The sequence below is a fragment of the Passer domesticus genome, chromosome 6 (assembly GCF_036417665.1).
Source record: "Passer domesticus isolate bPasDom1 chromosome 6, bPasDom1.hap1, whole genome shotgun sequence".
Classification (NCBI taxonomy): Eukaryota; Metazoa; Chordata; class Aves; order Passeriformes; family Passeridae; genus Passer; species Passer domesticus.
In genome coordinates this window covers 2,091,906-2,110,984 of record NC_087479.1, presented here as the reverse complement: position 1 = coordinate 2,110,984, position 19,079 = coordinate 2,091,906, and the positions used below count along the sequence as shown (strand labels likewise).

Below are 19,079 nucleotides of genomic sequence, written 5' to 3'. Positions count from 1 at the left end.
TAAGACCTGTGCTGCTTTTCCTGAGTTGGAATCACGGAATCCCAGAATGGTTTGGGTTAAAGGGGCCTTGAAGACCACCCCATCCCACCCCCTGCCACGGCAGGGACACCTTCCACCGTCCCAGGGCACTCCAAGCCCTGTCCAGCCTGGCCTTGGGCACTGCCAGGGACCCAGGGCACCCTGTGCCAGGGCCTCCCCACCCTGACAGGGAACAATTCTTTCCCAACATCTAATCTAACCCTGCCTCAGCAGCAAAATGCAAATCCACAGACAAACAGGTCCAGCCAAGCCAGGGCTGTGGGCAGGCACGGCGTGTTCCCCACAGCAGCTGCTGCAATAAGGGGCACAAGCCAGCCCCGAGCTGCTCTTGCCCTGCCTCAGGGGCAGGAGAATGGGGGAAAGGACCAACAGACCCAGCTGGTTTCTCAAGCCAGAGCTTTGCCTTTCACCCCCAGTTTTCCCCCATTCCCAGCTGGTTTCACAGGCCAGAGCTTTTCCTTCCACCCCAAATTTCCCCCATTCCCAGCTGGTTTCACAAGCCTGAGCTTTTCCTTCCACCCCAAATTTTCCCCATTCCCAGCTGGTTTCACAAGCCTGAGCTTTTCCTTCCTCACCAAATTTTCCCCATTCCCAGCTGCTTTCACAGCCAGAGCTTTTCCTTCCAGCCCCAATTTTCCCCCATTCCCATTTGGTTTCACAGACCAGAGCTATTCCTTTCACCCTCAATTTTCCCCATTCCTAGCTGGTTTCACAAGCCAGAGCTTTTCCTTCCACCCCAAATTTTCCCCCATTCCTAGCTGGTTTCACAGGCCAGAGCTTTTCCTTCCACCCTCAATTTTCCCCATTCCCAGCTGGTTTCACAGACCAGAACTTTTCCTTCCAACCCCAAATTTTCCCCATTCCCAGCTGGTTTCATAAGCCAGAGCTTTTCCTTTCACCCCCAATTTTTTCCCTGTTCCCAGTGGTTTCACAAGCCAGAGCTTTTCCTTCCACCCCCAATTTCCCCCCATTCCCAACCGGTTTCTCAAGCCAGAGCTTTTCCTTCCACCCCCAATTTCCCCCCTTTCACAAGACAGAGCTTTTCCTTCCACCCTCAATTTTCCCCATTCTCAGCGAGGGTGGGCTGCAACTGGGCAGTGAATTCCCATGGGAGAGGTGATCCCAAAAACTGCAGTGATGCCCACAGGGCTGGGCAAGGTGCCAGAGGGCTCTGGAGCTCCTGAGGCTGGCACGGAGCTCGGGAAGCTCAGAGTGCCCACCAGGATGGAGCAAATCCTTCCTGCCATAAGGAGCCAGCCCAGCAAACGCGAGGTTTTCCTGGGCTGAAGGGGAAATGCTCGGGTGGAACGAGGCGGGATGGGGCCCGGGAGGCGGTGCTGGAAGGGGATTTGTGAGCCCGACGTGGGATGGCAGCAGCGAGCCGCGCTACCACTGCGGCTGAGCAGGGCTCGCCTTTGTTTTGTGCAAAAAAAATAGCAAAGTTTGGGCTTATGTCATTGCAAACTTCTCCCGGCACCAGCTGGGAGATGGGGAGGTTCCCTCCAGCTGGTTTTTTTTGGGTTTGTTTTGTTTTGTTTTGTTTTTTCCCCTACAGCATCTTTCCCTTTTTCCCTTTACGTTTTGCTGATGGTTTCGTGGTTTTTGTTGGTTTTTGTGGGTTTTTTTTGTTTGGTTTGGGGTTTTTTTTGTCTTTTTGGTTTCTTGGCTATTTGATGACCCTCTTCCCCCTGTCATGGCCTGGGTAAGGGGTTCTTGTGCCCAGCAGGGCACACCTGGAGAGACCCCAGGAATACAGGAGCAGCGCCCAGCTCCCCGCGCTGCAGCCGGACTTTTCCTCGCCCTAGAACAAAGCACCCCATTGTTCGGGGAAAATGGGAAGGAAAGCGTGACGGAGCAGGCCGAGCCAAGGCGGGAGGGTGTTCCTGCAGGAGCCGGGCACCCACGGCCTGGCACAGGGCTCACCCACCGCCCGCTGCTCCTGATTTTGGGAGGCTCCGTGCCAGCCGCGGATCCACCGGCGGCTGATGGATGTCCTGCAATCCCGGTGTTTCCCACGTGCCCCGATTTGTGTTGCTTTTTGAGCCGAGGTTTCCTTCCTGTCTGGCTGTAAATGCCATCCTGGGGCGCAGCTGCTCGCTGGGAAAAGGGATCCAAAAATAGGCGGGAGGGTTCTGCGTCCGGCCCGGCTCCGCGGCTCCTAGAAATGTGCTTTTCTCCTGTGGGAAAGATAAAATCAGGATGCCCCTGCTAACAGCTGGTCCTAAAAATGAGTCAGGAATTTGCACTGGGATGATTCGCAGTGCTCCTGAGGCACGGCCCTGTGGGATGGGGACATGGGGACAGCGAGCGTGCTGCCTGTCCCCATCGCCCGCCCGTGCACGCGTGTGGCCCGTGGCTTTGTTGGGGACAGGGGGGACCTTTCGGGGCTGTCGCTTGGATTAGAGAGGCAGGAGGAGGAGGAGGGTGAGGGGGATAAAGGTCCTGGCACTCGCCAGGCTCGCAACAAAACAAAAGCACCAGATGGTTCCAACTTCGGCACAATACGCGGAGAAAAAGTGTTTGAAGCGGGGATGGAAAAGCAAATGTGGAAAGAGAGGGAGAAAGGAAAGAAAGGAAAAACCCTCAGCGAGTGTCAGAGCAGAAGAAAGCGGCGGAGAAAAATGGCAAATGTTAAAAACGCAGACAAAAAGCCCTTGGCCGGCACAAAGCCGCGGCTGCTGACATCTGTCCGGCACAGCCACAGGGCCCCTTCCCTCTGCAGTCACCTTGCCTGGCTGCTGTCACCGCGGGGACACGGCCACATCCCTGGGCAGGGCTGTGCTGGGGACACCGTGCCATGTCCCACCGCCGGGGCAGGTGGCGGTGAGGTGCCAGGTGACGCGCAGCAGCGCTACCCTTAAATATTTCATGACAATATTTTATTACAATATTCTATTACAATATTCTATTACAATACTTTTGGAGCTCTCTACGCTGTCACCTCGCACGTCCCAGACGTCCTGGCGCGGTGGCAAACCCACCCGTGGCTCTGCTATGGGGTTTTAAGCCTGGTTTATGATCTGAGCAGGGTTTATCCAACCCCCTATGCGAGGCTTTTGTGCTCCCCTCGCTCCTCCCCACGAAATTTCTTGAACCCACAGACCAGAGCCGCCTTGAAAAAAGGAAAGAAGGCTAAAAAGTCACATCGCCCCTGGCATTTTCTTTTTTAAAAAAAGCAAAATAATCTCATGGCATTGCTGGAGAGCGGATTGCAGCGTGGGTGGAAGCCCTTATTCGCCATGAGAGGCTCCAGCAGCCTCGGGGAGCGCCGGCTGCCTGCGGCTGGGCTGGCGCTGAGCAGCAGCGGGGGCGGGCGGCGGCTTCCAGCCGGGAATGCCGAGCCCTGACCGGGCCCGGAGCGCTGCTGGAGCCCGTGGCACCGCCCCGGGCTGCCCTGCCGGCTGGCTGCTGGGGCACAAGGGGGTCCTGGGCTTTGTGACCCCCCCAAGCAGTGCAGAGCCACCGGCGGTGCTGGGGCTGTGGGTGTCACAGCACGGCAGCCGTCCTGTGCCACGGTGACACGGGGAGAGTCGGGGTGTTGTCCCCCAGGCCCAGGGGTGGCAGGGAGCTGGGGTGTCCTGTCCCCAGGGTGGGGGACAGCGATGTGTTGGTGTGACCTTCAGGTGTGGGACAGCCCCGGTGACGTGCCGTTGTTTTTCTGGGACAATGAGGAGCTGCAGGGCCGTGTCCCTGGGGTGAAGGACAGCGTGGAGCCGGGGTGATGCCACCCTGGGGGACAGCACAGCAGGGACTCAGTGGTGTCCACTTGGCTTGTGGGAGGATGAGAACCAGGGTGATGTCACCCTGGGGTGCAGGACAGGGGCAGATGGGTGATGCTCTCTGGGGGACAGGACGGAGCTGGGGTGATGCTGCTCTGGAGTGCAGGGTGATGACCCCATGGGGTGCACAATGATGGGAACTCAGGGGATGTCATCCTGGGGGACAGGACAGCTGCGAGCTGGGGTGATGCCACCTTGGGGAGTGCGATGACAGGAACTGTGCTGATGCCATTTGGAGGGATGGGACACTGAAGAGCCACTCTGAGGTGTGGGACAGTGGGGACCATGGTGGTGCCACCCTGGGGGACAGGACAGTGGAGAGCTGGGCTGATGCCACCCGGGGCTGCAGGACAGCAGGGAGATGGGATGATGTCCCCTGGGGTGCAGGATGACGGGAACCGAGCTGATGCCACCCGGGGGACCAGGACATCGGGGACCGAGGGCTGTGCTATCCTGAGGTGCAGGACAGCGGGCAGCTGACGTGATGCCACCCTGGGAGGACATGACAGCAGCAAGCTGGGACGATGCCACACGGGCGCAGAACAGCGGTGACGCCCGGGCCGAACCCCCTTTTGCAGGGGGGGCGTTCCCGGGCGGTGCCGCACAAAGGCCGCCGGTCCCCCCGCCCCGGGGCCGCCCCCGAGCCTCGGCCCAATAAACGCGGCCGCATTTGAACGCGGATCCTCCCCCGGCCCCGCAACGCTCCGAGCGCTCCGCCCGCGGCACGGGCAGCGGTGAGGCGGGCACGGGCACGGCGAGGGCGAGCGGCACCGCCGAGCCCCGGGCGCGGGGCAGCGCCGTCCGCCCCGCTCCCTCCTCCGCGGGCGGTGCCGGGGCTCTGCCCGCCCCTTCCCGTCCCGTCCCGTCCCTTCCCGGCGGGGCCGGCCGCGTGTGCGGGGCGCCGGGACGGGCCGGCGGGGAAGGGGCGCAGCGGCGAGGTGGGTGCTGGGGAGATGGGGGGGATGGAGGGTGGGGAGGTGCTGGAGGGAAAGGGGGATGCTGGCAGTGGGTGATGGGGTGGGGGCGCGTCGCCGCGGGGCAGGGTGGTGGTTTCAGGGGTGTCTGTGAATGGGTGCCACCGGCGCTGGTGGCAATGGTCCCGCGGGGTGACAGGTACCGGGTGTCGCTCGCCTTCCTGCTAAGGACACCCCATCCCTGCTCCCGGAGAGATGCTCCGAGCGCTGGCAGCGGGCTCTGCGCCGCTCTGGCCGGGCTGAGCCCGGGAAGCAGGCGGCTGTGGCTGGAGGAATTAACAACAGCAGTTGTTTTGTCATCGGCGGAGCTCTCGTTGTCACCAGGGTGGCAGACAGCATCTGCTGTCTGGTCCCCAACCGTGGGCCCGTCTCCCTTAGAGCATCCCTGTAGGGATGGGGACGAATCCACAGCCTGGGAGCAGCCAGTGCTGGCATTTCCTGGGTGACAGTTCGGGTGTACCCTGCTCATCCTCCCCGTGTGCTCCCCGAAAGGGAGCGGAGGCAGGCTCAGGGGCGATGCCGCCGTGATTCAGCAGAGCCCGGCTCTGTCGGAGCGGCTCCGGGGATTCCCGAATCCCGCATTTCCCGGGCTGGCTTTGTTTACTCCCGAAATAATCAGCTTTGTGCCTCCACCTTGGGCTTTATCGCACCCGGGGCTCCCCGAGTCACTGCAGAGCGACTCCAGCCCGATTTGCAAAATCAAACCAGATGGGCGCTTTGTTTTTCCTTGCGAGGGAAGGCTGGGAGTGAAAAGCCCTATTACAATGCAAATACCGGGCTGGCGTGAATATTCAAACCTCCGTGGCTGCTTTTGAAGCTCTTTACATAAATTTATAGTGCTTTTCTGCGCCGTCGCTGCTTTGCTAAGCTGGAGTGGAGCTTGGTTAACAGAGTCGCTGCTCTCTGCCAACTTGGGAGGGTCTGGGGGTGTTTTTGGGGTGCATTGAGGTGCAGGGGGAAATGATGAGTGTGGTTAGTGGGGAGGAGGAGATGGAGCTGTAAGGCTGACTCTGGTGGTGACCTTTGGAGAGCTGGGCGTGCTGTCAGATGATTTACTGACACTAAGGTGCTTCATTGTCCTTTGGGGTTTTGTTTTCCCCCTTTCCCTTTGGCTTCTCGGTGTGACCCTTTGTGGGGCTGCTGCTCCAAGAGGGGACGGGGTGTTGCAGTGTGGGCTGAGCTGGAATTGTCCCTGTGTGGGGATTTTGGGCTGGACACAGGGACAGGGCACTGAGCTCTTCTCTCTGGTGACCAGTGACAGGACCCAGGGAAGGGCTGGAGCTGTGTCAGGTTTGGGTTGGATTTCAGGAAAGGTTCTTCCTCCAGAAGGTGCTGGTACTGCCCAGGCTCCCCAGGGAACGGTGACATTCCCGAGGCTGCCAGAGCTCCAGAAGCTTGGACACCACTCCAGGGATGCCCAGGGTGGGATTGTTGGGTGTCTCTGCAGGGCCTGGAGCTGCCCTGGATGATCCCTGTGGGTCCCTTCCAGCTCAGGGAATTCTGTGATTCAGCAGAGCTGCTGTAATGGATGAGACATTAGGGAAGAGATGGTTCATTAGGGAAGGAGATAATGAGTGTGAGACAACCTCAGCTCTGGCTTTCCAGCAAGGCCTCCATAGCCTGGTTTTGGTGGCTGCTGGGCATCTCATACAACCCCCAGCATTTTTTTTTTTAATTAAAATCTGTGCTCCTGATGGGTTTTGCTAGCTGTGTTCACATCACCCGGGTTGTCACAAGTGCAGTGGGAAGGGAAAGTTGCTTTAAAGTGCCCAAGTGTGGCCGTGCTCTCCAGCACAGGGGGGACACTCAGAGCAGTGACATCCCCTGGAGTAGGTGCTTGTGTTTTGGAGGTGGCCACAGGATGCTGCCCTGCTGGCTAATTACTGCTAATTGCCAGGCCCTCATTTGAGTGGAGGCAATCAAGAGGAGCAGTAAAAACATTTTCCTCGCTGTCCCTTGGAGGTGATGACTTCAGTGGAGGGCAGGCTGGGGTAAGGGCAAGGTACCCATAGCCCTGGTGAGTGATGCAGCCCATGGGGGCATGTGGGCAGGGCATCCCCAAAATCTCCCTCTTGTGCAGCAGCAAATGTCATTTTGTATGGTCCTGGTGGAAGGTGTCCCTGCCCGTGGCTGGGGGTTGGCATGAGGTGGCCTTTAAGGTCCCTTGCAACACAAGTAATTCTGGAATTCTGTAATTCATACTGTTTACAAACACGCCCCCCCAAAAAAAAAAAAAAGTAATTGTGCTAATTGTGGTGATTTTCCTTGCTGATGCCATTGATTGACCAATCTGTGTCCTCATTAGCTCCAGGCTAAAGTTGGTATCGATTCCAGGCACCTAAAGATGCAGAGCAGTAATTACTGTTTAAGCCTATATTGTTTGAGTTAAATTTAGCTGAGAATTTAGTCCTGTCAGGCCCCTACATTGTGTGCCGTGAAGGTTATCTGGCTCTCAGGAGGGGTTGGATTTAAAAGCAGGAAAGAAATGCCGCTGAAAACTTCCTCTTCTCATCATCCCGGAGCGCTTTGCTTCCCCGGGCTGGTAATAATGAGAACAGAAATAAGGAATAACTCACTGCTGACCCTCCTAAACCTGCACTTTTCACCGCTCTCTGCTCAAGCCGGTCATTCTGGGGGGCTTGAAACAGCACAGAAGGGCAGCAATAAATCTGCACAAAGTGATGCCCTGCGCAGGGACCATCCCCTCTCCTCCTGGCGGGGGACTGGGCAGCCCCCACTGCCTGCCCCTATTATCCCTGCTGCATCTCAGCTGCTGGCCCATCTGGAGCAGAGATGAAAGGCTGCCCTTTCACTGGGGCTTTGTGTGCCTCTGCTGGGTCCCCCCTTCCCCGTCACGGCTGCTGGAGGTGGCTCTGATGCTGCTGACCTCATTATTGTCACTGCCGGCGGATGCCAGGCGGCCTGGCCAGCTCCTCAGGTAGGAAGGAGGCTTGGGTGGTTTGTTTTAATTTTTTTTTTTTCCCTGGCTGTGGAAGCGCTGCTGAATAATTCAGGCGGGAGAGGAGGCATCTTGGGTCACCTTGCGCAGCCGGCTGCGTGCGGGAGCCGCCTGCCTAAGATGGAGGTTGTGCAGGATTGCGGGATGCCGGCAGCTCCCCGTGCCTCTGAGCGCAGGTAGGCACCCAGCCTGCCCTCCCGCTGGCCCCTGGCGCTGGGAAACAGGGAATCCCTTCCCCAGGGATGGCCGTGTCCCTCTAAGGTCTGGCTGTCGCCCGGCGTGGGGATGTGTGAGGCTGTTCTTGCCAAAAACTCGCCAGGGCTGGAGGGCAGGTGTGCCCACGTACCTGATGCTCTTTTTCTTTAGGGATTTTGCTGCTGGTTTTGTGGGGTTCCCAGTGCTGGGTTTGCCCAGGGTGGGTTTTTGGGCTCTGTGCTGTTGTGGCACTGAGAGGGGTGATGCCAGTGCTGCAGCAGCAGGGATGCTCGGGGATATACTGGGAGGTGGCATTTAGCTCTCCCCACTAACTGGGGGAACTGGTTCTGGCAGTGCAGCTGTAGGGTCAGGTGCTGGAGACATCTCTGGGGGGGCAGGAGGTGGCTGACCCTGAAGATAAGGGGTTCAGAAATGCTTGGGAAGCTCTGTGGGGTGGAGTCATCTTTGCTGGAGGCTTGGCTGTGAGTTTTGGGGCCGCTGGAATGTGCAGGCAGGGCTCGCTGACACCAGGAGCCAGCCACTGTCAAGCCCTGTGGGTGCAGGTGGGAAATGGGGTTGCTGGTGTGGGAAAGGAAACAAGTTTGTTGCCTTCCTCCTGCTCACAGGCACCTGAGGTTTTGGGTGCTGCCTCCTCCTCTGTGCCCCAGGTCGAATGTGTCTGTGCCCTCCCTCCTCCCCCCAGCGCTTGGGTGCCGTGAGAAATCAGCTCAAGAGGGATTTGGGGGGGGAAAAATAGGACAAGGGAGGGTGTGAGACTGAGGTGGAAGGGTTGTGTCCATCCCTGGAGTGTCCACAGCCATCCCTGTCCGTGGCAGGGCAGGAGGAAGGACAGCCTGGCTGGGCTGTGCTCCACCAGCCCTGCATCCCTCAGCAGATGTGGCATCCAGAGGATGCTCTGCCCTGGCATCTGCTCCTGCAGCCGGGGAAATCAAGGACACAGCTGCTGCAGTGCCTGCCCTGGAGATTTCCTGGCTGGGCTGGGCAGGGGCGTGGAGCTGGGCTGCAACTGGAGCAGCTCTGGGATGTCCCCGAGTGCTGCTGGTGGCCCAGGGAGCCACCAGAACCATGTGAGGAGCAGAGGGGACAGAGCTGGATGGGGAGGGCGTGGGGGTAGGACCCCATTTTGGGAAATGTGGCTGACACAACCCCCAGCAGTCACAAAACCAGAATTCCCGTGGCTGGCTGGTGTGGGGTCATGGATGAGGTTGGCCAAGCAAACTGGGATGCCCAGTTGGGTCCTTGGGACACCAGCTGCAGTGCCCACTGTCACCCAGGCACGGTGACAGTGCCTGTTGTGCCCCAGGGTAGTGGCACATCCACGCCCAGGCCGTGTGGTGGCACTGGGTGACACTGCTGCCACCCAGAGCCAGCCAGGAGCCCTGGGCCAGGCTGAACAAACAGCTCCAGCCAAATCCTTCATTCCAGACAGGACATTTCCCTCTGCTCCCCTGCCCAGCAGCTCCTGGGCTGTGAGCCTGTTAGCAATGGATGAGAGGGGAGAAAACTTGACTTGGAGGGGAAGAGGCAAACTGGGTCTGGGTTTTGTGTGCCTGGTGCAGGACACCAGCTACATTTTGCTGTCCCCACTCTGCTTTGGGTTTGTTGCCTGTCCAACCCTTCTCTGCCTTCAGCCAGGGCTTGACCTGAAACACCTGAGGAAAAGCAGCACAGGCAGCTCTTGGCAGCTGGGCTTGATTTTTGAGGTTTTTTTTCCCTCCCCTCCTCAGGCACGGCCCCACACCCTGCTCCCTGCAGCTGCTGAGCTCTTCTAGGCTTGTTTATCTTCTCACCAAAGCCTCACCTGCAGCACCTGGGGATCACTGGGGCTCAAGGGAACAATTTAGCTGCTGCAGCTGAGCCAAAGGAGCTGACAGGAGCAGTGTGAGGTGGCACACAGGGACAGGGACGTGCCACACAGGGCTGGCCCAGCCACCTGGGCTGTCCCCTCCCCAGGGTTTGCCTCTGCAGGCTTTTTCTCCTGGGTCTTTCTGCTCTGTGACTTCTTCCCCCAGTGGGCTGGAGCATTAATTCCACCAAACACAGCCCCACACAGCCTGGTGGGCAGCTGCTGTGCCAGCCCCGGGGGTTTTTTTTGGCTGTCCCATGTCACCCATGGTGACCTGGCCTGTCTCTTCCCACAGGTGAGCGTGGCAGGCTATGGGATGGATGAAGCTGAGCAGAACCAGTATGAAGCTCGCCTCAAGGAGCTCTTTGACAGCTTTGACAGCACAGGCACGGGCTCCCTGGGGCAGGAGGAGCTCACGGACCTCTGCCACATGCTGCACCTGGAGGAGGTGGCCCCAGCACTGCAGCAGACCCTCCTGCAAGGAAACCTCCTAGGCAGGGTAAGGAGCTGGGGGGTGGAGGGGGCAGGATCTGCTTGCATGGAGTGGTCTTGGGAGGAGCTGATGTGTGGAATTTGTGTATATCCAGCATTCCTGAGGCTCTGGTGCTGCAGGACTCGTGGGGTCTGTTCTGTTCAGCAGGGTGGGCACAGGGCAACTTCCAAGAGTAAAATTGGTGACAACAGGGGAGGGAACTGCTCTGTCTGCCCTGAATGGAGGTGGTGTGAAACTCAGGAACCACCACTGCAGGCTGAGCCTTGTGCACTGGTGTGCTTTGCCATGGCCAGAGCCAGGGCCAGCTCCTGGCTGCCCTTGGCTCACGCTGTGCCCGTGCCCCCAGCCCTGGGTCACCTCCCCAAACCAGCTCACCAGGTGCTCAGACAAACTCTGAGCCACTTGGGATGGGACAAAGACCTAAATCCAGGGCTTGAGCCTGTGATTTAAGCTGGCTTAAGCTGTAGTTAGACTGGCAGGGCCGCGTGCAGTCACGGATGTTTCTCTGAGGTGGAGAACATTGTCCCACCTGGCTGTCTGAGCCACCTTTGTGCACATTACCTGGTGTTGGTGGCTTCCCAGAGCTATTTTCCAGTGGTGGTTTTACCTTTATGGAGTTAAATCCCAGGGCAGTGAGCAGAAGCTGCTTGCCCTTGGGGGCATGTCCTTGTGCTCTGTGTTAGTCTGCACGCGGTGCTCAGAGTGCACGAGATCCTTCCCTGGAAATCACCCTGAAATCCCATCACTGCTCATTAAAATCAGGAAAATGTGGAGCAGGGCAGCCAGGGCTTTCAACAGACAGGCAGCCATCCCGACTCCAACTTCCAATCAAACAAAATAATTTCACAAACAAAATTCCTCTAACAAACAAAGGGATTTTTCCTTTTTCCTCCTCTTCCTTGCCTGCCCTGGGGCCGTGGCTCTTCTGCTGATAGTGAGTGGAGCTGGGATGGACCCAGGTGGAGGTTGTTGACCTTTAGAGTTGCTGTGTAGCATTTTCTGGAGCACCAGAGACTCTGTGCTGCTCTGTCATGTTGAGTGCCTGGCACTTGGGTGCTGTTATCAAATAATCCCAGGATGGTTTGGGTTGGAAGGACCTTAAAGCCCACCCAGTGTCACCCCTGCCATGGCAGGGACACCTTTCACCATCCCAGGCTGCTCCAAGCCCTGTCCAGCCTGGCCTTGGACACTTCCAGGGATTCAGGAACAGCCACAGCTGCTCTGGGCACCCTGTGCCAGGGCCTGCCTGCCCTCCCAGCCAGGAGTTCCTTCCCAATATTGAATTTAAATCTATTTTCCTTCAGCTTAGAGCCATTTCCCCTTGTCCTGTCACCTGGCTTTGCCACTCGTGGGATGGTGGCATAGAGAGAAAAGGACAGATGTGGCTGTCACAGCTGGTCAGGGCACCAAACCCCTGTTAAAGCACCCTGAGTGCAGGGTCACACTCACCCCATCCCCACCCGGAGCTCCAGCCCTGCAGGGCACGAGGCATCCCCTTTTATTTCATTGCCCTTTTGTCCCTGGGCATGGCTCTCCCTTCCAGCCTGCCACAGAGCCCCAGGACAGTCTCTGTCTCCTGCCTCTGCTCCTTAGCAGCAGCAGTGGGCCAGGTTTGAGCATGAGCCACATTTCAATTTCATGACCCTGGGATCCTGGGGGTTTCCTAGGGGAGAATAGAGCAGACACAGAGCTCCCTGAGCACAGACTTGTTGCACCTGCCCCTCCTGCTGCAGATGGTCCCAGCCTTTGTGTGCCTGCACTTCCAGGGGCTGGGATTTATGGAGGGCTCTGGGAAGGGGGGCAGTGGGGGGAAGGTTTTGTCTGCTCAGGGGCAGCTCGGTGGGGCCACGTGCTTGTCTTTGTGCTGGGAGCTCTGCTCCAGGGATGAATGGATGCTCTGGGATCAGAAAATTGTGGGATGGTTTGGGTTGGAAGGGGTCCTTAAGGATCACCTCGTTGCAGCCCTCTGCCCTGGGCTGGAGCTGAGTTTCCATCCAGAGAGGGGCTGGAAGTGCTGTGATGCTTTGGGGATGGATGGGTCTGGTGTGGGGTGTAGATCCTGCCTGTGGAGGTGTTTTCCTGTGAGGTTTTCCTGTGAGGTTTCCCTCACACACTGTGTGCAGGGGTGATGCTCCCAGCAGCTCCTGGCCTTCCTCAGGAAGGCTCTGTCCCCTCACCCTTGATGGCAGGAGTGAGGGGATGGGTGTGTCTGTCTGTCTGCCCTCCCTGTGCCCTTTAATCAGCAGCAGACCAGAGGTGGCTTGAGAACAGTGCTCGTGGGTCTGGCTGATGTGCAGGGACAGGGATGGGCCCTGGAAGCCATTCCCTGTCCCTGGCAGTGCACAAGGCCAGGCTGGACAGGGCTTGGAGCACCCTGGGATGGTGGAAGGTGTCCCTGCCATGGGATGAGATGAGTTTTGAGGTCTTTTCCAGCCCAGATCCTCCTGGGATTCTGTGAAGTTGGGCACTCCGGGCCCTGTGCAGGGCCTGTCCTTGGGGCTGTCCTTGGGCAGGGATGGGGAGCTCAGGTTTCACCTGCACCACTGCATTCACAGCCTGCAGCAAGCACAGCCTGCCTGGGCTTGCACTGCCAGCTCCTTCAATGACCTCTTGCAAAATATCCAAATGTCCTCTCCCTGTTCCTGCAGTGCTGCTGCTGCCCTGGGGCCCTGTGGGCTTGGCCATGGCTGCCCTGCTCTGAGGGCACTGCAGGATTGGCCTCTCAGGGCCTGAAGGGACAGCTGGAACTGTGCTAGGGGAGGTTTGGGTTGGATTTCAGGAAAGGCTCTTCCCCCAGAGGGTGCTGGCAGTGCCCAGGCTCATCAGGAATGGGCACAGCCCCGAGGCTGCCGGAGCTCCAGGAGCTGCCAGGGATGCCAGGGTGGGATCGTTGGTATCCTGTGCAGGGCCAGGAGCTGGGCTGGCTGATCCCTGTGGATCAGGATATTCCCTGATCCTCCATCTCCCCCAGCAGACATTTATTTCCCTGTGCAGCCTCCTGGCTGGCAGGAGTTTGCAAACAGGGGCAGAGCTCTGGGGATGGGGTTTGTGCTGACGATCAAGTGCAGGGAGATGGAGGGAGCCTGTCCTGGCTGTGCCAAGTGCTTTGCATGGCAGGGACACAGCAGGAGCAGCAGGTACCTTGGCACAGGCTCCCAGCTCTTTCTAGTGCTAATCAGTCAGGGCTTCAGAGGGAGCTGGCTGTGAAGGGGCCTTGGGATTTCTCAGAGGAGCTGGGGTTGCTCAGCAGCACGGCTTTGGTTAGTCCCTGACTGCCTGGGGAGGCTGGGCTGGGCTGGCTGTGCCTCTCTGCTGCTGGGTTTGTCTTGTTTGATTTACTTGTTCTGAGAAAATTCTCCCTGCTGGGTGCTGCCCTGGCTGTGGGGTTTGCAGGGCCACCACGTTGCTCCAAGCCCATCCAGCCTGGCCTTGGGCACTGCCAGGGATCCAGGGGCAGCCACAGCTGCTCTGGGCACCCTGTGCCAGGGCCTGCCCACCCTCACATCAGGAATGTGTGTGCCGTCCCTGATCCTGGGTGGGCATGGCAGCACATTGTGCATCACCTTCCCAACCCCCATTTCCTTCTGGCTGGTGAGGATCAGCCCCAGATTGCTGAGAGACCCCCCTGAGCAGACACACAGATGAGCAACACCAAAACACAATCATAAAATCAGAGTGGTTTGGATTGGAAGGGACCTTAAAGCCCATCTTGTTCCACCCCGGCCACGGCAGGGACACCTTCCACTACCCCAGGCTGTTCCAAGCCCATCCAGCCTGGCCTTGGGCACTGCCAGGGATGGGGAACCTGTGCCAGGGCCTGCCCAGCCTTGCAGGAGGATTTCTGCAGCCTTTGTGGCTTTGCTGTGCCGTGGCTGCCTTGCCTGCCTCGTGCTCCAGCCCGGCTCTGGTTTTATCAGTGCTGTTTCTCTGAGCCCTCTCTGCTGCACACACGCCACGTCCAAGGTCAAAGGTGCACCACAGGCTGGCTTTGCTGCTTGGCTGGGGTTGGGGAAACCTCTGGCCCACCTTGAGGACAAACGTCCCCCCTGTGCCAGCTGTGACACCACCTGCAGAGTGAGGAGGGCATTGGGGAGCCCCCCGTGCCTCTCCCTGTGCTGCTGATCTGCATTTGCAATGTGCAGCACAGGAGGATGGGCACATCTGCTCCACAGCCTGATCTTCCTCAGGCTCCTGTGGGTGTCGTGGCCGTGGTAAAATCACAGTGACCACAGGGCCAGGCTGTTTTATTAGACCCCAGTGTCTAATTAGACACCAGCTCTGCAGTGGGTTTTGCTAAGCCCACTCTTTGCCAAGGGCTGTAGGGAGCAGGGGGGGCTCAACCTATTTTATTTTTCTCTTTTTCCCCCCCTATCCTGGTGATTTGTCAGCCACACAATAATGGAGGTGTGAGCAGCAGCATCTCCCCCTGCTCTTGGTCGGAGGAGCGGGCAGCAGAGCATCCTCTGCCCTGCTCAGAGGGGTGTTTGGCATTTTTGGGGATGGATAGCACACAGGGCTGTCTCGTGGGCACCTGCTTCAGTGAAAGGCTTGATTCTGACATCTCCTTCATGCTCCTCCTGTGCCTCTGCAAGCACAGGGGGCTTGAGCAGCTCTAAGGCTGGACTGGATGACCTTAATGATTCCTTTCCCACCTGAATGATTGTCCAGCCGTTCCTCCTGACTTTTGGCTGGGAATGAGAAGCTGTTCAGCTCATCAGTGGGTTTCCTGCATTCAGGAAGCGTGGATGGCTGCCTCTGTCCTTGTGCAGCTGAGCAAGGGCTCAGCTCCTCCTCCTTCCTCCTCCTCATTAGTGCAGGCAGGAGTTATGGGGCTCATTATGCAGAGCAGGTGATGTCAGTGCTGCTGCACACCTGCCCAGGTGGCTTGGCTTTGTTTAATTCCGTGTGTTTGTGTGAGGGATGCAAAGTGGATCTTGTTTTCTGGTGAGGTGCCAGCCCCAGCACCCATCCAGGGGATTGGCTCTGTCCCTTCATTCCTGAGAGCATCCCGTGGGGAGGGAACCTGTAATCTGAACACCCTCATCTTTTATTCATCCTCATTTAGTCTAAATGTCAAGTTTTTTCTTCTTTTTTTTTTTAATGGGGGAAATTCTCCTCTCTCTGTGAACTGGCCTTTTTGAAGTACACCAGTGTCTGCAAATGGATGGCAGCAATTAGTATTCAGATGAAGGCATTCCTGATGAGCTTCTGTGCTGAAAATGTTTTTTTAATTGTGTTTAAAAAACATGTTTAAAACTGTTTAAAGCCCCAGGGGTGATTGGCACTGCCTGAGCTGTGGCAAGAGGTGCTCCCCTGTGCCTCCATGGCTCACCTCTGTCCCCTCCCTACCAGGGAGCTTGCTGGTATTTTTCTCAGCTTGCTTGACCCCCAAAAACAAACTGGAGAGCTTCAGACTTGAACTCTGCTGCTTCTGCCTCCCCCAGCAGCACAAAAATCCCTCTGCAGCTCTGCCAGCCAGGGCAGCCTCGCTGGGTTTCTTTAAATACAAAATCTTTCTGTTCCATGCTAAAAATTCTTCTAAGATTTATTTAGCCGAGAGAAATGGCAGCAGGCAGCTCTGCCTGGCCACTGCCCCATGTCACATAGCTCCTCCAGCTGTCCCTGGTGTCCCCCGGGCTGGGATTGCTGACATTCCCCAGCAGGCTGGGCAGGATGCTGCAGCCCCTTCTGGCTGTGTCTGCCTGGCAGGCAGGAGGCTTTCCAGGAAGGCACAGATGGAAAAAAAAGAGGAAAAAAAAAAGCCCTGAGTGGCAGGATCATCTCTGTTTTTCCCCAGCTTCACTCCAGGCTTGGTATTCCTGGTTCAGCCCTCCCAGAACTACAGGAGCTGCCCTGGAAATTGAGGGATTATTCTGCCATCCACATTGGGAAGTGGTTTTTGAAGCTAAACGAGGGCAGTGGAGCATTTCCACAGCAGAATATTCATCCCTGCTCAGGAATGGTCTCATTGTAGGAGCCACTGACCCTGGCCAGGTCACCTCAGGGGCTGGAGATGTCCCTGCTCCTTTGGGGCTGGAGATGTCCCTGCTCCTTTGGGGTGGAGGTGTCCCTGCTCCTTGGGACATGTTCCTTATGTCCCTGCTCCTTTGGGGCTGGAGATGTCCCTGCTCCTTTGGGGCTGGAGATGTCCCTGCTCCTTTGGGGCTGGAGATGTCCCTGCTCCTTTGGGGCTGGAGATGTCCCTGCTCCTTTGGGGCTGGAGATGTCCCTGCTCCTTTGGGGTGGAGGTGTCCCTGCTCCTTTGGGGTGGAGGTGTCCCTGCTCCTTGGGACATGTTCCTTATGTCCCTGCTCCATGGAAAAACCCAACCAGTGCCTTAGATCTGTGCCTTTGGGTCCTTCTGGGTGGCAATAATCGTTCCCACGTGCCCAGAGGTGCTGGCTGTGTCTGCGTGTCCCTTGCTGTCACTTCTCCAGGGCTCCTGTGCCCCTTGCCCAGGCTGTTGGCACAGGGGTGGTGATGAGTGGTGCCCACTGCTGCCCATCTTGCTGCTGCTTTCTCATATTTAACTCCCTGCACCTCCTGATTGCCTCTTTCCTTCCTTTTTTCTTGTTTTTTTTACCCACAGGTCCACTTTGATCAGTTTAAAGAAGCACTTATCCTCATCTTATCCAGAACCCTGTCAAATGAGGAGCACTTCCAAGAACCAGGTAAATACTGAAATTAGCTAAAATAGTACATTTTCATTGGCAAAGCAGCTGTGGGTGGCTCTCACAGAACTCAGAAGAGAAAGTGCTTTTCAGGTGCTGCCATCCATGCAGAAAAGGCTGGTCCTGGGAGAAAAGGTGTTGGGTTTTTTTAGTTTTTATGGAGATGGGGTGATTGAGAGGTTTAAAGATAAGATTTATAAAAATGAGTTATTTTATTTATATTAATATATTCATTTATATTTTAATTTATTATTTATATTTTATTTATTTTAATGTTATATATTTTATTATATAATATAACAGGTTATATTTTATAATATATAATAGTTCTATTATTTAGTTTTTATTTTATTTATTTTTATTTATAAAAATAAATAAAATAAAAATGAAATAATAGAACTACATTATAAAATTATATATAATTTATAGATAAATAATATATCATTTATAAATTATAAAATATATCATATATAATGATTTTAATAATTATAACAAATACCTAATGTATAAATTATATTATTTATTATATATTTACATATAATATACAATAAATTATATAAAATTTATAAATTGTTTAAAATTATATTAAAATATGCAATAAATTATATATTTATTAGTTTTGATGAAGGGTGAGAAATGGTTCCTTCACCAAAAGGGAGCCGAGGTTTGTTGTGGAGCCTTGCACAAAGGTGTTTTCAGAGCCACTGGGGATTTCTCTCCCCTTCCCAGGATCAGGGATGCTTCAGGAGCAGGGAGCTGTGGCCAGGCAGACAAATGGATGAGTTCCTGCTGCTGCTGGGGTTTTCCCAGCTGGGGCTGGTGTTGGATTTTGTGTTTTTAAGTCCATTCTGTTTCCTTGTGCCTGAGATGAGCAGGGTGTAGGAAGCTTCTCTGGATTTCTCCCAGGAAAAACAGTCAGGCTGCTCCAGAGGTGCTCCTGAGCAAGTGAAGCCCCTGAGAAAGCAGGTTGGGGCTGCTCAGAGAATTCCAGGATGGTTTGAGTGGGAAGTGACCAGTGCCACCCCTGCCATGGCAGGGACACCTTCCCCTGTGCCAGGCTGCCCCAGGTGCCATCCAGCCTGGCCTGGGGCACTGCCAGGGGCTCTGCTGTGAGTCCTCGGTGTTTTCCTTGCTTTGTTTCAGTGTGCTTTGAAAATGGGGCTTTTTTAGGCTTTCCTTGGCAGGAAAGGTTTCAGCTTCAGTGTCTTCCCCCTGCAGCAGGGCCGGGGAGCGCTGGGAGCTGTGGGGCTGAGCAGCTCCAGCTGGTGCCACACCTGTATGTAAATAAATCCCTAATCCTGTCCTTGGAGCAGCAGGGGAGCCAAATCCCCCAAGGAGAAAACAGCTTAGCAAAAGGGGGAGAGAGAATTCTCCAGGTTTCCTCTCCTGGAGCATCCCACTCTGGGGAGAGGAGCCTGCCAGCAAAATTACAACTTTCCCCTTTCATTAAGGCTGCACAAACCACAGGGTTGGAGAGGTGTGATTGATGGATTATTTTTATTTTTCACCTCTCATTTCCAAAGCTCTTTAATGCTGTGAGAGGGGTGATGGCAGCTCTTGTGCCCAGCATTCCTCAATGGAATTTCCAAGTGCAGGGTGGTGGGTGCTCAGGGGGGAGCAGCCCTGCCAGCCCCTTGGGCAGGAGCTGGCACAGAGCAGGAATCAGCCCCAGTGAGGCAGAACTAATCCAGCATTCTGCATTTAGTGGGGTATCATATGGCTGAGAAGCTCCAGCTTGATTGAAATGTAAATAAATCCTCCAGAAATGGCTGAATTTGGGGTTATCACAGGGGAAATGACAAGCGAAGCTGGAGAGCTCTCCTTGGGGACACTCTTGTCAGAGTGGGGTTGGAATGGCAGGAGATCAAAGGGTGTGGGGTGCAGGTAGGGAGCCAGAGCCAGGCAGGCCTGGGAGGCATTTTATTTTTAATGCATTTTGACAGGTTGGTTAATGCCAAAGTCTTTGCTTCTTTTAATTTAGATCAAACTGGAGATTTGGAGAACAAGCTGCTTTGTGCTGTTGGTGTCAAACTGTCAGGGAGTGTGGAAATGCTGGTGTTCCAGCCTGCCCCAGGCTAGGGAAAATTGAGTTAAGAGCTCTA

At 56.0% G+C, this 19,079-nt stretch overlaps 1 protein-coding gene across 6 annotated transcripts in view; it reads left to right on the top strand.

Annotated features, from left to right (window-relative positions):
• The first annotated feature begins 4,622 nt into the window (after positions 1-4,622).
• NIN (ninein) overlaps positions 4,623-19,079 on the top strand; it is a 60,769-nt gene continuing 46,312 nt past the window's right edge. For 5 of the 6 annotated variants that reach the window (XM_064422824.1, XM_064422818.1, XM_064422820.1 and 2 more), the window contains exons 1-3: positions 4,623-4,756; positions 10,109-10,312; positions 16,896-16,977. In XM_064422824.1, the coding sequence (XP_064278894.1) occupies positions 10,130-10,312; positions 16,896-16,977 (265 nt within the window). In that variant the 5' untranslated portion in view covers positions 4,623-4,756; positions 10,109-10,129. Of the gene's footprint in view, positions 4,757-7,833; positions 7,928-10,108; positions 10,313-16,895; positions 16,978-19,079 lie in introns of those variants that run through there. The other variant, XM_064422819.1, reaches the window with a different exon arrangement.